Raw genomic sequence first — 16,162 nt, forward strand, 5'->3', positions numbered from 1 at the left:
TGCAGGAAGGAATTTGTTCTTCAAAACATTTTCGTAGGATGCACCTGTTACCGTAGTGCCCTTTGGAACGCAATGGGTAAGGATTACGCCCTCGCTGTCCCAGAACATGGACACCGTCATTTTTTCAGCACTGGCGGTTACACGAAATTTTTTGGTGGTGGTGAATCTGTATGCTTCCATTGAGCTGACTGGCGCTTTGTTTCTGGATTGAAAAATGGCATCCACGTCTCATCCATTGTCACAACCAACGAAAAGAAAGTCCCATTCATGCTGTCGTTGCGCGTCAACATTGCTTGACAACATGCCACACTGGCAGCCATGTGGTCGTCTGTCAGCATTCGTTGCACCCACCTGGACTTTTCGTATTTTCAGGTCGTCATGCAGGATTGTGTGCACAGAACCCACAGAAATGCCAACTCTGGAGGCGATCTGTTCAACAGTCATTCGGCGATCCCCCAAAACAATTCTCTCCACTTTCTCGAACATGTCGTCAGACCGGCTTGTGCGAGCCCGAGGTTGTTTCGGTTTGTTGTCACATGATGTTCTGCCTTCATTAAACTGTCGCACCCATGAACGCACTTTCGACACATCCGTAACTCCATCACCACATGTCTCCTTCAACTGTCAATGAATTTCAATTGGTTTCACACCACGCAAATTCAGAAAACGAATGATTGCACGCTGTTCAAGTAAGGAAAACGTCGCCATTTTAAGTATTTAAAACAGTTCTCATTCTCGCCGCTGGCGGTAAAATTCCATCTGCCGTATGGTGCTGCCATCTCTGGGACATATTGACAATGAACGCGGCCTCATTTTAAAACAATGCGCATGTTTCGATCTCTTTCCAGTCCGGAGAAAAAAAATCGGAGGCTTTAGAACTTGAATGCACCTCGTAATAAACATCGCAGTTTTATTTCATTAGCAGTTAAGATTCATTTAATTTCATAGTTATATGTTATAACAGCCTGAATTCACGTAACATACTAAAACTAATACTTAAGAAAATTAACATAAATTAGCTCATACGTTAAGCATCCAGTAAGCGCTCTAACATGTTAAAATATCAGAAACGTGAAGCTTAGCTGCATGAAGTTCTGTAAAACACTGAATTTTATTAGCAGTTCTTCCACGTCATATAGCTATTGATAATAATGAAGTAGTGAGCAGTTTGCAGCAAAAGTTTTTCTTAGTTTTGGGTGGCGGACTTTAAGCCAGGACGGCATATCCTCATCACGGCAATTCAATCACTGGCTCTCGACGGGGCCCTCTCACCACCTGGCCATAGTCATTACAACTTACACAACACTATAAACGTGTATGTCGATTTCCTTAAATACTATGGGGCGTTTAGCCATAATTTCAAAATTGTGTCGGTTTTTATCCTCATTGACTAAAACTGTGAGAATTTTTTTTTTGGAAATCCGTGAGTCACCACTTGTTGCTTCCCTTGTTAAGACAAGCCACGGAGTGGGTAGTGCCTGTTCAAGTCATGGTACTGCCGCCTCTTACACTACGCTTGGCTTCGAAAGACAGTTAACTCCTGCCCACTAACTGATAATTCACGTTTTTCGACTAACATGGTGGACGTGGACACATTGTACTGTCTCCTGTTAATTTCTCTATTGTTTTCTTGTTCTTTTAAGTTGACATTAGCTTATATTCAAGTAAGCCATCTTGGTTAGGTATCGTATGGACGAAGCGGACACTACGTCCTTGAGCCAATTTTGCAATCACGACGCGCCGGCCACTTGTCGTTAATTCAGCATCTGCTGCCGGTGGGAGCTGTAGCCAGGCCATGTCCTACGTGGGAGACAGAAGCGACCGACAGCGCGCGACAGCTTCAGCGACAAAATACAACCGCAGGTATAGTTATAGAAGTGTCCTACATGAGCTACATCTGTGTCGCTGCCTGTCTCCCGCTGCAACTGGCGACGTTTGAATTCAAACGTGTTTGAATCTTGTCGCTTGTAGCGGGTGCGACAGCGGTAGCCATAGTTCAAACTGTACAGGGTTTTGTGAGGCAGCAGACAACATGTCGACGGATTTCGCCGAAATTTTAATAGCAGAAGTTAGTAAGAGGCGCTGTTTATGGGATATAAGAGAGAAAAGCTACTACAATAGAGTCATATGTGACCAAGAATGGGCGGCTGTTGCCAATTCAGTGGGATCAACAAGTAAGTGTTGGTTTATTTTTTTTTCTTTTGCATGTGCGAATATTCATATTTATGTCATTACGATACCCAAAAAAAGTTGGTTTCATTGTTTATGATCGTATATCAATTACAAGTTCATCTCATTGGAGTTATTTCTTTTCTTTTCTGATTCCGTTCTACAGTTGTCAAAAAGTGATTAAATATGTATGAGATTTTTTAAATATTTGATTAGAACTCCTGTTACAGACGCGTTTTCCATTATGATACTTAGTAATGTACATTGGCGTCTGTGATGAAGGTAGAAATTACGCACTTGAACCACTTAAATTTTCTATATTTTATTTACACAATACAAGCAAAAATAGACTTTAGGGATTTATTTATCATTAAAATAAAGCTTTCCTGAATATACGCTTCAATTTTTACTTTTTTAACGATATGTCTGCTGTATATGAGGTGTGCAAACGTAGACATTGCGCTCAATATCAGATTTTTTTTCATCTTTACAAATCCTTGACTCGAAAGATTTTCCTTTTTTTCATAGCATCTGCCCTACGTTTGCTTTTCTTTTTCTGTATTTTGTAAATACAATGTAAGGACTGGAATAGAAGGTTGTCTGTTCTTAAATATCTCTGAACATTCTGGTGTAATTTGCCGTTCATTAACTATTGAATATCATTTTATTTTTTCGACAGTGTGAAGAAGACTGTAATTATGCTACTTAGTATTAGAATGTTATGTTAAGCAGGGATGTTTTGAAATCCAAGTAATATGCAATAACTTGCATAATGTGTGGTAGCTGCAGTGTATGTGGATTACATTATTCACTGCAGCTTGTGTTGTTCTGATTATAAATTTTGAAGCTATTATGTGTGTGTAAGGCCTGAATACTGTTCTGTTATGTGACTCAGATTATGTACTGTATTAATATAATTAAGAAGCCGAAGAGTTAGCTGACTACTTTACAGTGGTACTTAAAAATTAAGTGGTATATAATTTGTAGAATAACAAGTTTCACTTTCATCTTATTCTCTATCATTTTTGCTCAAGTGGAAAACTGAGGACATTTTCCTTTCATTTTGGCCAATGGTTCCAGGTATACTGCAATTGTTTTACATATTTCTACTTTCATCTTAGCATAATAAATGGGTCACATAATACAATGAAAAATATAAATACAAAGTCACAAAGATAACTTATTACATATTTGATTATCTGGTTTCAGAAGGCGAAGCCAAAAACAAATGGAAATCCCTGAGAGACGGTTTCCGAAGAGAACTGAAGAAGAAACCAATAACATCATCAGGTGATGCAGCTAATGCATGGAGGAGCAAGTGGTGTTATTTCCAGGCGTTGATGTTTCTTAAGGACATAATGACACCAAGAGAGCCTGGAACAAATGTGGCACTTGAATGTCAACAATCACTGTCATCAAATGGTGACAGTGACACTGAAGTGCCAGAAACTGATCTTGGTGAAAGTAAAGTCTTTGATGGCCACGTTGATTGCGTTCTGACTGAGGAGTTCCTGCCCAGCACAGAAGACCCGAACTCTATGGTTGTCACATCACCACCTCCGCCGTCACTGACAGGGTCAGCAAAGAGAAGACAATCTGCTAGTTTTGAGAGAGAACTACTTGAAATGGAAGCGAAAAAGATCAAAATTTTGAAGTCACAAGCCAAATGTGAGGACAGGAAGTTTTTGTTGTCATTGGTACCTTATTTTAAGCAAATTGAACCACTAGAAAAACTAGAAGTAATGGGGCAAATAATTGATGTACTGAGAAGCAAAATTTCAAGCAAAAAATAATATAAGCAAGTGCCTTTTTTGTCTGCAACATCTTGTATCCTGCCATTCTGATTTAAGTGATTCAAGGCTGTGGTTAGTAACTACCAGTACAGTTTTTATTAGTGACATGTATCTGCTTTTAAATTGAGTAATTAATTTATACTACTTACCATAATGGTCTTTTTGTTTACATTTTCATAGATTTGTACAAGCTCCTATTAGAAAGCATCCTCAGAATTTTGTTATGTGCTGTTGAAACAACGAGACACAGATCAAGATTTATATAACTTAGGTTCAAGTAGTGCAGTACATTGTGGATAGATTAAATCTGTTAAGTAAAAATCGTCAGTAGCTGTTTCACAGTCTCAGTCAGTCATCATACAGAATGACGCTGTGGAAAATAATACAAAGATACACGTGAACATTCTCATGAATTCAAAGCACTAACAGTTTTCTTCGTTGATAATATGTTTGTGAAGATATATATTTATGCACTAGTTAGTAATGAAAAAATGTATTTAAATGTTTATTCCAAATTTCCATTTTGTACACTATTAAAATAATTACAAAACTCATTTCTGATATTTGTTGCCTCTCGACGTGAAGAATTTAACCTCACTGTTGACTCAGTGACTGTGTTAAATGTAGGGTCAATACCTTCTTTGTCAATAATAATAATATACAGAATAGTTGTTGCTTTCACAATGGGTATTGCATTGTCCACATCCGTGTCTATTGGTTTTAACAAGATTCTCCATTTTGAGGAGAGAATTGCAAATGAGCATTCAACAACTCTCCCTGCTCCTGAAAGCCTTTCATTAAAGACTGCCTTTTCAGCAGGTAAATTTCTTCCTGGGTATGGTCTCATTAAGTATGACATCAGTGGAAACACTTGATCTCCAACAAACACGTGTGGTACTTTCATGTTCGAATTTGGCAGGAATGATTCCCCAGGCAAAATTATTTCATTTGATTCAATTTTCCTACGGAATACTGAATTACTGAATACTCCACCCACATCACTGTCACTGTCTCTTCCATATGCACCAACATCAATTACAGCAAATCTATGTTTGGCATCCGTTACTGACAGCAGAACTATAGAAAAGTAATTTTTATAATTGAAATATTGACTTCCCGAATTTGGGGGGCTGCTAATTCTGATGTGTTTCCCATCTATACTGCCAATGCAATTTCGAAACTGCCATTTTTCCAGAAAGTCCTTTGCAGTACTCTTCTGTTGATTGTGGCATATGTAATGGTTGGAAATATAACCACAGAGCTCATGAGACTTCCTTCACAATATTTGCCACTGCTGTTTTGCCAACCCTGAAGGAATAGGAGAGCTGGCGAAATGATACTCCCGTTGCATAATACCTGAAGGAAGGATGAATTTTTGTTTTTATACAGTTTTTGCTTCGTAAAAGTAGTATGTCTTAAATTGGAACAGGTAATCTATAATAATAGCTTTCTCTACAGTCCCTTATTTCCTGTTATCAAAAGGGTAATAAACTAGTATCATAAAGAGAAGAAGATGGGTGACTGGTGAGGTACACCACACAACAAATAAATTGAAAATGTATTAAGACCTCTCCAAGCGAAGAAACGCTGATGCATATTATACGTTGTACAAAATAAAAGACAGATTACTGCAGTTTCAGCAGAGAAACAAAAACGTTATTCATTAACATGGCAGTAGACATAGGAGATAATTACTCAAAAAGACTTTCATTCCTTTATAAATGAAAAGTGTAAAAGTAACAAAAACGGCAGAGGATAGCACTAGTGATGTAGATCTTATATAAATAGCAAGCACCTTTAACAGATATTTTGTAACTGCAGCAGATGATGTTATAAAGCAAAGGAAAAGGAAGTACTACTAACTATTGAATGTGTAAACTAGTATCTAGTACAAAACTATCATTTTATAAATCAATGTGTGTATGTAGCGCTCAAAACTAAAAAAGTGGAATGTGTATATTAAAGTCAATGAACACAATTAAAGAAATAAAAAGCACAATTTTTTATGAATTGTTATGGATAAGCATTTGACATGGGGAAGGACATATGTACTATGAAAAAAGATAAACACACAATGGAAATTCCTGGATGGCATAATACATAAAATAAAAGAAGGGAACCATTTATCTATAGATGGCTGATGGCTGGATTATAGACACATACAAGGTAAAAAAAAAAAACAATCTATGCCCCATACCTTAGTCATCTGTAGGTGAATGGTTGCCTTTCTTTATTTCATGTAAGGCGAAGACCCAGAGTTTCATGTACAAAACAGTATACATTGTGCATGATAAAGTTTTCAGGACAATGTACAGTGGACCCGTATTCCCACATCTGTCCTAGTCAGTTCACATATGAGGAAGTGTACAAGATACATGCTTACAAATATTTAAAACTCAGAAAAGAGCAGTGGGGTGCATATACACAAAAATCAGAATATTTGTGCAATGAGAGTAAGTGATAAACTACTCCTACATAAAAATGTAGACCCATAACTACATAAGAGGAAAGGAAAATTATTACATAACACAGCAAAATCTCAAACTGACAGCGACTTTTCCAGATTAAGCAGGCAAAAGGTTTTTTTTATTAAGCTATCAAATCAATCAAGGAAGAAAAAGATTGAATTTTTTAACTGATTTAACTTTTATGCTGTGATAGAAGATGTGGAGTAACCTCATAAGTGCCTGTAAAAAGTAATCCTCTTTTTTCATTGCATATAAATTGTAAAGTAACATGGTAAAGGCAGTCAGAACAGAGATGTTCATCTATCTTAATCTGTGCACCTATAAACTTGTGTAAGACATCCTATACTCTCAACAGAAAATTGTAAGCTAGCGTCCACAGGCAAAGAATAAATAATCGTTTATGACAGTCACACTAGCAAAGAATAGTTTGGTACTTTGCACTGTGAATTTATCAAATATGTAATCATTTTGCCATCAATTCTTAGAACATTCTTTATTGTCGACGTTAATTTACACATAATCTACGCTAGCACTGATTTGAAAGAAGTAAATTAGTAAAAAAACGCAAAACAAAAATCGAGTGCTACACAGCTCATGTTATAGTTTGAAAGCACATACTAGTATATGGTAGTAACTTACCTTAGTGCAATTATCAGCCTTTCTTCCATGCTTATTGGCCGCTGAAAGTTGGTGGTTGCATGCGAAATACACATCTTTAAACCACTGACGAGATAATCGAAGGTATGTATGTTCACTCACGTATATTCAAAAAATGTGTTTGGTGATCGCCGTAACTCACGATAGAAATGATGGAATTCGCCATGGTGACTCCTCGTTTTGTAGATTTCATGTACAGCGCTCCTTTGACGTCTTAATTTCCTAATTTTCAATTAATTTTTCTGCTGTACTCGGAGCTTGCGGTAGTTTGTCGCTCGCTCGAGGGACTTTAGCAAGAATGTCGCGATTCCGCTGTCGCGCGCTGTCGGTCGCTTCTTGTCGCTCACGTAGGACACGGCCTTAGGGCCTCCCATACTGTCCCATTCGCATCTGGTGCGCGGCAAAAGCAAGGAAGACTACTGTTCAAAAAAGCCATCCCGACTTACGAATTAAGCTATTTAGAAAAACCGCTGAAAACCTAAATTAGATTGGTCGGACGGGGACTGGCATCCCTATTCTCTCGAATGTGTTTTCAGTGTCTTACCGCTGCGCCACATCATTATGTGGGGAAGGAAGGCTGTGAACTCTAATTTTTCTAATTCTTCCATCACAGTCATTTTGCAAGATTTGGGAGGAAATAATATGTTGCCTTAGTTCTTGGTACTTACGCCTCTTTAATTTTTTAACAGTATACCCCTCCAGTCTGCGAAACGTGTCTCCTGCAGAGAGTGTGTAACATCCTTCTGACACTCTCGTATTTGCTGTACGCATCAGTCAGGAAACGCGCCGCTCTTGTTTAGATTTCTCTACCCTCCTATTAATCCTACGGGTAAGGATTCCAAACTGCCGAGTTTCCTCAAGAACTCGTCAGACGAGCGTTTTGTATGCTACCTTTTTTTTTTTTTTAGTTGTATTACATTTCGATTAGATTCCTCCAGTGAATCTCATGCTGACGTACGTCTTTACCACAACTACTGGTTGAAATGGCTCTAACATCTGAGGTCATCAGTCACCTAGAACTTAGAACTACTTAAACCTAACTAACCTAAGGACATCACACACATCCATGCCCGAGGCGGGATTCGAACCTGCGACCGTAGCGGTCGCACGGTTCCAGACTGAAGCGCCTAGAACCGCTCGGCCACACCGGCCGGACTACCACAACTACTTCTATGTGGTCGTACAAACATGCATTTTCGGTTTTATGTATAGAATAACACTGCATGACAAAGAATTGATACACCCAGAAGACATGGTCAGACGTTAATGTAAGTACGTATACGTACACACCATCAGCAATTATGTAAAGGATTAAAGTTGCAATTTTCTGTTACAGGTAGAATGGCCCCCAGATTACATTTCTGTGGTTCAACTTCAGTGTGGGTCGTGTTTAGTGGGTTTTGGATTTAATGTGGTTTGGGATTAGTGTTGTTGGGAGTTTAGTGTTGTTACCAGATCTGGTAGGGCATATAAGAGGGCTGTACAGCGTTAGATGTTGGGCGATCACTATTAAGGATGTAGAAATGCTGCATACTCGTCTGAGACAGCGTTATCAGCTCATGATAAAGTTTGAAAGGGGCCTCACTATGTGTGTCATTTGGTTTCCTGGGCCACTCAGATGTGAGTGGTCCAATGTTGAATGTTGGCCTGCACGGGAACACGAAAGCAAGGATACTCGTCGCCAAGGTTCCGGTCCGCCACTTCTGGCCACCACGAGGGAGGATCACCGTATTTTGCACCAATCACATTTTAACCCTTCACACCTGTACCCGCCATCCGAGAACAAGTAATGGATTCCCTGCATCATTTTGTGTCACAGACACCACTCATCAGAGACTAGCAGCAGCCGGACTAGGGAATTACCGTCCCATGAATAGGCTGCTCTTAACACAACACAAACAGCTTTGTTTGGAGTGGTGCCGTGATTGGAGCACGGAATGGTTCAAATGGTTCAAATGGCTCTGAGCACTGCGGTACTTAACTACTGAGGTCATCAGTCCCCTAGAACTTAGAACTACTTAAACCTAACTAACCTAAGGACATCACACACATCCATGCCCGAGGCAGGAGTCGAACCTGCGACCGTAGCGGTCACGCGGTTCCAAACTGACGCGCTTAGAACCGCACGGCTACACCGGCGGGCGAGCACGGAATGCTAATGGATGGCGTTGCATTATGTACGCCGATGAAGTTCAGATGTCTTCTTACTTACATGATCAGTCAGACTGCAACTTTTTGAGCGCCTCAAATTATTTCATTTCAGTGACCTATATACGCGTTTTATCTTGCTTTCGTGTTGTCCACAACTCTGAGTCGCATCTCGGAACAGATATCGCTAGTCTTTATAAACATTTATTACTTTCTGCACTTTGTTATCTAAGGTTGTATGTAATGTTCAGGGAACGAGACAATATTGAGGCCCTATAATTTAGATTGAAGGAAGGCAAACATTCGTTTATGGCATTTGAAGATTTAGAGAAAGCTTCTGACGGTATTGTCTGGACTACACTCCCTGAAATTATGAAAGTAGCAGGGACAAAATACAGGGAGCGAAATGTTACAACTTCTACAGAAACCAGACAGCAGCTATATGAACAGGACATGAAATTTAAGAAGGGAGTGAAGCAGTTATGCTGCCTATCCCCGATGTTATCCAGTCAGTACATTGGGAAAGCCGTGAAGGAAACCAAGGAGAAATTTGAAAAGGTAATTAAAGATCAGCGAAAAGAAGAAGAAACTTTAGGATCTGTCGATGACATTGTACACTGTACAGTCACATTAATGTCACCCCCTGTCAAAAGTCTGAATAACCACATTTTGCAGTGGTAACTGCTGCGAGATGTGCAGAAGAGGGTCATTGAGGCTCTGGAAGGTACCGAGAGGAATGTAAAGCCATGCCGATTGAGTGCCATTGCCAGCTGCGCTAGGTTTGTCGGTTGAGGATCCATGGCGCGAACACCTCGATCGAAGAGATACCACTGATTCTCGACTGGGTTCAAATCCGGGGAGTTCGGTGACGAGTTCAGTACGGTAAACTCATCCTGGCGCTCTTCGAGCCACGTACGTGAATTTCGAGCCGTGTGACACGTTGCATTGTCCTGCTGGTAGACGCCATCGTTCCGAGGAAAAACGAACTGAGAGCTGCGCTCATTCCTCCAGCCTGAAGCCTTTCGACGATTGTTGCTGGGTGTTTGCTTTCAGACGTTTCACGCCGTACACGCCAACGGCCCTCTGTCCGATGGAGCATAAAACGTACTCGTCTGAAAAGGCCATCTGTCGCCACCCAGCGAACGTTCAGTTGCGGTACTGGCGTGCAAATTCCAGTCTTCGTCGCCGTTGAACAGGTTCGAATGGCTCTGAGCACCATGGGACTTATCATCTATGGTCATCAGTCCCCTAGAACTTAGAGCTACTTAAACCTAACTAACCTAAGGACATCACACAACACCCAGTCATCACGAGGCAGAGCAAATCCCTGACCCCGCCGGGAATCGAACCTGGGAACCCGGGCGCGGGATGCGAGAACGCTACCGCACGACTATGAGCTGCGGACCGTTGAACAGGAGTTACCAAGGGTGCATGAACAAGGCGCCTGCTGCAGAGGCTCAATGCAACAATGGTCGTTTAAGAGACACTGTTGGTAGGCCCTTCGTTCATCTGGCTGTCATTTACTCAGCAGTTGCACATCTATTCGCCCGTACAGATCTCCGCAGCCGTCGTCCACCCGTGTCATATATGGCCAGTGGTGCACAACAGTTGTCTCGGAGTCAGTCTTCGATAGCGCCATTTTGCCACCCACGGTATACTAAACCACAGCCGCATGCGATCGGTTTACTAACTTATCCATTTCTTACATGCCATTCGTTTCCGCATTACGACAACGACTGCACTATTTTTCCGCGTCTCCATGACACATTTTACATATCGTCTTCTGCTAGTCCTGCCACCAGCGGTCTGTGAGTGATTATTGCACGCTGACGTCGAACATATGTGATGGTCATATTATCTGTCAGAGACAGCAAAAAACTTGGAAGGTCAGTTGAACAGAATGGATGGTGTCTCGAAAAGAGACTATAAGATGAATATCATCAGAAGTAAAACGAATTTAATGTGGGCGGTTTGAAGCACGTGAGGTGGGTGTCATTAAATTGCAAAATAAGAAACTAAATGTAGAAGATGAGTTTTGCTGCTTGGGAAGTAAAATAAATAATTTCCGAATTAGAGATGTTATAAAATACAGACTGGTAATATCATCAAAAGCTATTCTTAAAATGAGAAACTCGTTAACATCGTACGTTTTAAGTGTTAGGAAGTCTTATCTACGGGTATGTGTCTGCTGCGTAGCCTTGAAGGGAAGTGAAAGCTGGAACATACAAACAGTTTAGAAAAGGAGGACAGAAATTTTTGAAATATGCTGCTAGAGAATAACTCTGAAGGTCAGATGGGTAAATCAGATAGCTAAATGAGGAGGTAATGCATCGAACTGGGGATAAAACGTCTAAACAGAAAGAAGAAATCGGTTGACTTCTGGCATCAAGGAATCGCTGATTTGGTCATGGAGGGCAGTATGTTTCGGAGGTGAGATAGTAATTGTACTGTAGAGGGAGACCAAAGCTTGAATACAGAATGAATGTTCAAGCAGGGGTAGGCTGAAACAACAACAACACGAATCATCATCTGATACTTATTCAGGTTATTCTGTGTGTCATTTTCAACATATTAAATATAATGTCTTGGGACATGGCTAATCTCGCCCTTGTGCGAACGATACTCACCAAATGATGGTGGGTACGAGAGTGTGTTATTTCTACGGACACTGCGTTCTTACTTTATTCTCAGTGAACTTGCTGGGAGGGGGTAGGGGAGGGAGGAATGAGGGAGGCAGAGGTGGATGGACGATAGGAGGTAGTCCTGCTCACCATAGAAAAATTTTAATGCGGCCTCTTTCGTGCTGACACATTATCCCACGTTCGTATCCCATGTAACATCAGCGGAAGTATATTAAGTAGTTCCAACAGATTTTATCATCTGCAGAAGTGAATAACTGAATCATTAAGTCCTCTACATATCAATGCAGATAACGAAAGTGAGAGATAGGAAAGAATCGTGTTTCTAATGTAACAGTGGATGTAACACGAATAAAGACAACACGATGCATAGCATCCATATTAAAATATTGTCACGGATAATCATTTGACAGAGGCCTTGCCACCTTGGTAACATCGGTTCCCGCCCTATCACCGCAGTTAAGTAACATTGGACGCGGCAAGTACTGGGATGGGTGACGGTACGGGGAAAACGGTTGCCGTTGGAGTTAAGGACACGAAAGTCATCGAAATGGCGTCCAACTGAAAGACTTGCACCAGGCCGTGGTGCCACAAGACTTTTTTTTTTTTTTTTAACTTGTGCCTTCAAGATTATATAGCTGCTTCTACGAAGCAAAAGCTAGTGTGTCCGTTGCTTTTACTGAGAAGGTAGTAGACGAGGCTATTCGAGACTGAGCATTAGCTCTGAACTAGGAAGGAAAGCGAAAGATTTTCGTCGAATCCTTTTCACAGGAATCATCCTGGCGTTTGCCTTAAGCGAATCAGGGAAACCATAGAAAACCTAAATCAGGAAGCCGGACGGCAATTGTAATCACCTCCACCCGAAGGCAAATTCATTGCGCTACTACTGCACTATTTCGCACGGTTTTACCATGAAAAAGTATTTCTGTTGTGAATAAAATGAAATTGATGGTACCTGTGTGTACGAACATTCTTTTTTGTTGTTGTGGTCTTCAGTCCAGAGACTGGTTTGATGCAGCTCTCCATGCTACTCTATCCTGTGCAAGCTTCTTCGTCTCCCAGTACCTAATGCAATCTAGATCCTTCTGAATCTGTTTAGTGTGTTCATCTCTTGGTCTCCCTCTGCGATTTTTACCCTCCAAGCTGCCCTCCAATACTAAATTAGTGATCCCTTGATGCCTCAGAACATGCCCTACCAACCGATCCCTTCTTCTAGTCAAGTTGTGTCACAAATTTCTCTTCTCTCCAATTCTATTCAATACCTCCTCATTAGTTATGTGATCTACCCATCTAATCTTCAGCATTCTTCCATAGCATCCCATTTCTAAAGCTTCTATTCTCTTCTTGTCCAAACTATTCATCGTCCACGTTTCACTTCCATACATGGCTACACTCCATACAAATACTTTCAGAAACGACTTCCTGACACTTAAATCTATACTCGATGTTAACAAATTTCTCCTCTTCAGAAACGCTTTCCTTGCCATTGCCAGTCTACATTTTATATCCTCTCTACTTCGACCATCATTTATTTTGCTCCCCAAATAGCAAAATTCATTTACTACTTTAAGCCTCTCATTTCCTAATCTAATTTCCGCAGCATCACCCGATTCAATTCAGCTACATTCCATTATCCTCGTTTTGCTTCTGTTGATGTTCATCTTATATCCTCCTTTCAAGACACTGTACATTTCGTTCAGCTTCTCTTCCATGTCCTTTGCTGTCTCTGACAGAACTACAATGTCACCGGCGAACCTCAAAGTTTTTATTTCTTCTCAATGGATTTTAATTCCTACTCCGAATTTGTCTTTTGTTTCCTTTACTGCCGCGTGGGATTAGCCGAGCGGTCTGAGGCGCTGCAGTCATGGACTGTGCGGCTGGTCCCGGCGGAGGTTCGAGTCCTCCCTCGGGCATGGGTATGTGTGTTTGTCGTTAGGATAATTTAGGTTAAGTAGTGTGTAAGCTTAGGGACTGATGACCTTTGCAGTTAAGTCCCATAAGATTTCACACACATTTGAACATTTTTTTGTTTCATTTACTGCTTGTTCAATGTACAGATTGAATAATATCGGGGACAGGCTAAAACCATGTCTCACTCCCTTCCCAACCACTGCTTCCCTTTCATGCCCCTCAACTCTTATAACTGCCATCTGGTTTATGTACAAATTGTAAATACCCTTTCGCTCCCTGTATTTTACCCCTGCCACCTTCAGAATTTGAAAGAGAGTATTCCAGTCAACATTGTCAAAAGCTTTCTCTAAGCCTACAAATGCTAGAAACATAGGTTTGCCTGTCCTTAATCTATTTTCTAAAATGAGTCGTAGGGTCAGTATTGCCTCAAGTGTTCCAACATTTCTATGAAATCCAGACTGATCTTCCCCAAGGTTGGCTTCTACCAGTATTTGCATTCGTCTGTAAAGAATTCGTGTTAGTATTCTGCAGCCGTGGCTTATTAAACTGATAGTTCGGTAATTTTCACATCTGTCAACACCTGCTTTCTTTGGGATTGGAATTATTATATTCTTCTTGAAGTCTGAGGGTATTTCGCCTGTATCATACATCTTGCTCACTAGATGGTAGAATTTTGTTAGGCCTGGCTCTCCCAAGGCTGGAATTAGTTCTAATGGGATGTTGTCTACTCCCGGAGCCTTGTTTCGACTTAGGTCTTTCAGTGCTCTGTCAAACGCTTCACGCAGTATCATATCTCCTATTTCATCTTCATCTACATTCTCTTCCATTTCTATAATATTGTCCTCAAGAACATCGCCCTTGTATAGACCCTCTATATACTCCTTCCACCTTTCTGCTTTCCCTTCTTTGCTTAGAACTGGGTTTCCATCTGAGCTCTTGATGTTCATACAAGTGGTACTCTTATCTCCAAAGGTCTCTTTAATTTTCCTGTAGGCAGTATCTATCTTGCCCCTAGTGAGATAAGCCTCTACATCCTTACATTTGTCCTCTAGCCATCCCTGCTTAGCCATTTTGCACTTCATGTCGATCTTATTTTTGAGACATTTGTATTCCTTTTTGCGTGCTTCATTTACTGCATTTTTATATTTTGTCCTTTCATCAATTAAATTCAATATTTCTTCTGTTATCCAAGGATTTCTACTAGCCCTCGTCTTTTTACCTACTTGATCCTCTGCTGCCTTCACTACTTCATCCCTCAGAGCTACCCATTCTTCTTCTACTGTACTTCTTTCCCCCATTCCTGTCAATCGTTCCCTAATGCTCTCCCTGAAGCTCTCTACAAACTCTGGTTCTGTCAGTTTATCCATGTCCCATTTCCTCAATTTACCACATTTTTGCAGTTTCTTCAGTTTTAATCTACAGTTCATAACCAATAGATTGTGGTCAGAGTCCACATCTGCCCCTGGAAATGTCTTACAATTTAAAACATGAATCTCTGTCTTACCATTATATAATCTATCTGATAACTTCTAGTATCTCCAGGCTTCTTCCATGTATACAACCTTCTTTTATGATTCTTGAACCAAGTGTTAGCTGTGATTAAGTTACGCTCCGTGCAAAATTCTACCAGGCGGCTTCCTCTTTCATTTCTTACTCCCATTCCACATTCCCCTACTACGTTTCCTTCTCTTCCTTTTCTTACTGTCGAGTTCCAGTCACCCATGACTATTAAATTTTCGTCTCCCTTCACTATCTGAATAATTTCTTTTATCTCGTCATACATTTCATCATTCTCTTCGTCATCTGCAGAGCTAGTTGGCATATAAACTTGTACTACTGTGGTAGGCGTGGGCTTCGTATCCATCTTGGCCACAATAATGCGTTCACTATTTTGTTTGTAGTAGTTTACCCGCATTCCTATTTTATTATTCATTATTAAACCTACTCCTGCATTACCCCTATTTGATTTTGTATTTATAACGCTGTATTCACCTGACCAAATGCCTTGTTCCTCCTGCCATCGAACTTCACTAATTCCCACTATATCTAACTATAACCAATCCATTTCCGTTTTTAAATTTTCTAACCTACCTGCCCGATTAAGGGATCTGACATTCCACGCTCCGATCCGTGGAACGCCAGTTTTCTTTCTCCTGATAACAACGTCCTCCTGAGTAGTCCCGGCCCGGAGTTCCGAATGGGGGCTATTTTACCTCCGGAATATTTTACCCAAGAGGACGCCATCATCATTTATCCATACAGTAAAGCTGTATGCCCTCGGGAATAATTACGGCCGTAGTTTCCCCTTGTTTTCAGCCGTTCGCAGTACCAGCACAGCAAAGCCGTTTTGGTTAGTGTTACAAGGCCAGATCAGTCA

The 16,162-nt window shown here is 40.7% G+C and overlaps 2 protein-coding genes across 2 annotated transcripts in view; one reads left to right on the top strand and one right to left on the bottom strand.

Annotated features, from left to right (window-relative positions):
- Window positions 1-16,162, bottom strand: part of LOC126183409 (glycine dehydrogenase (decarboxylating), mitochondrial) — a 316,896-nt gene that overhangs the window by 250,624 nt on the left and 50,110 nt on the right. The window lies entirely within an intron of this gene.
- On the top strand, window positions 1,869-4,400 carry LOC126183410 (uncharacterized). Its single transcript, XM_049925359.1, has 2 exons — window positions 1,869-2,174; window positions 3,379-4,400. The coding sequence occupies exons 1-2, from the start codon at window positions 2,033-2,035 to the stop codon at window positions 3,960-3,962; spliced, it is 726 nt and encodes a 241-aa protein (XP_049781316.1). The 5' UTR covers window positions 1,869-2,032; the 3' UTR covers window positions 3,963-4,400.

Source organism: Schistocerca cancellata, chromosome 4 (assembly GCF_023864275.1).
Source record: "Schistocerca cancellata isolate TAMUIC-IGC-003103 chromosome 4, iqSchCanc2.1, whole genome shotgun sequence".
NCBI classification, from domain to species: Eukaryota; Metazoa; Arthropoda; class Insecta; order Orthoptera; family Acrididae; genus Schistocerca; species Schistocerca cancellata.

Coding starts and splice junctions, on each gene's coding strand:
- LOC126183410 (XM_049925359.1), top strand. CDS start 2,033: ATGTCGACGGATTTCGCCGAAATTTTAATAGCAGAAGTTAGTAAGAGG. Junction 2,175..3,378: donor CAATTCAGTGGGATCAACAA/GTAAGTGTTGGT, acceptor ATCTGGTTTCAG/AAGGCGAAGCCAAAAACAAA.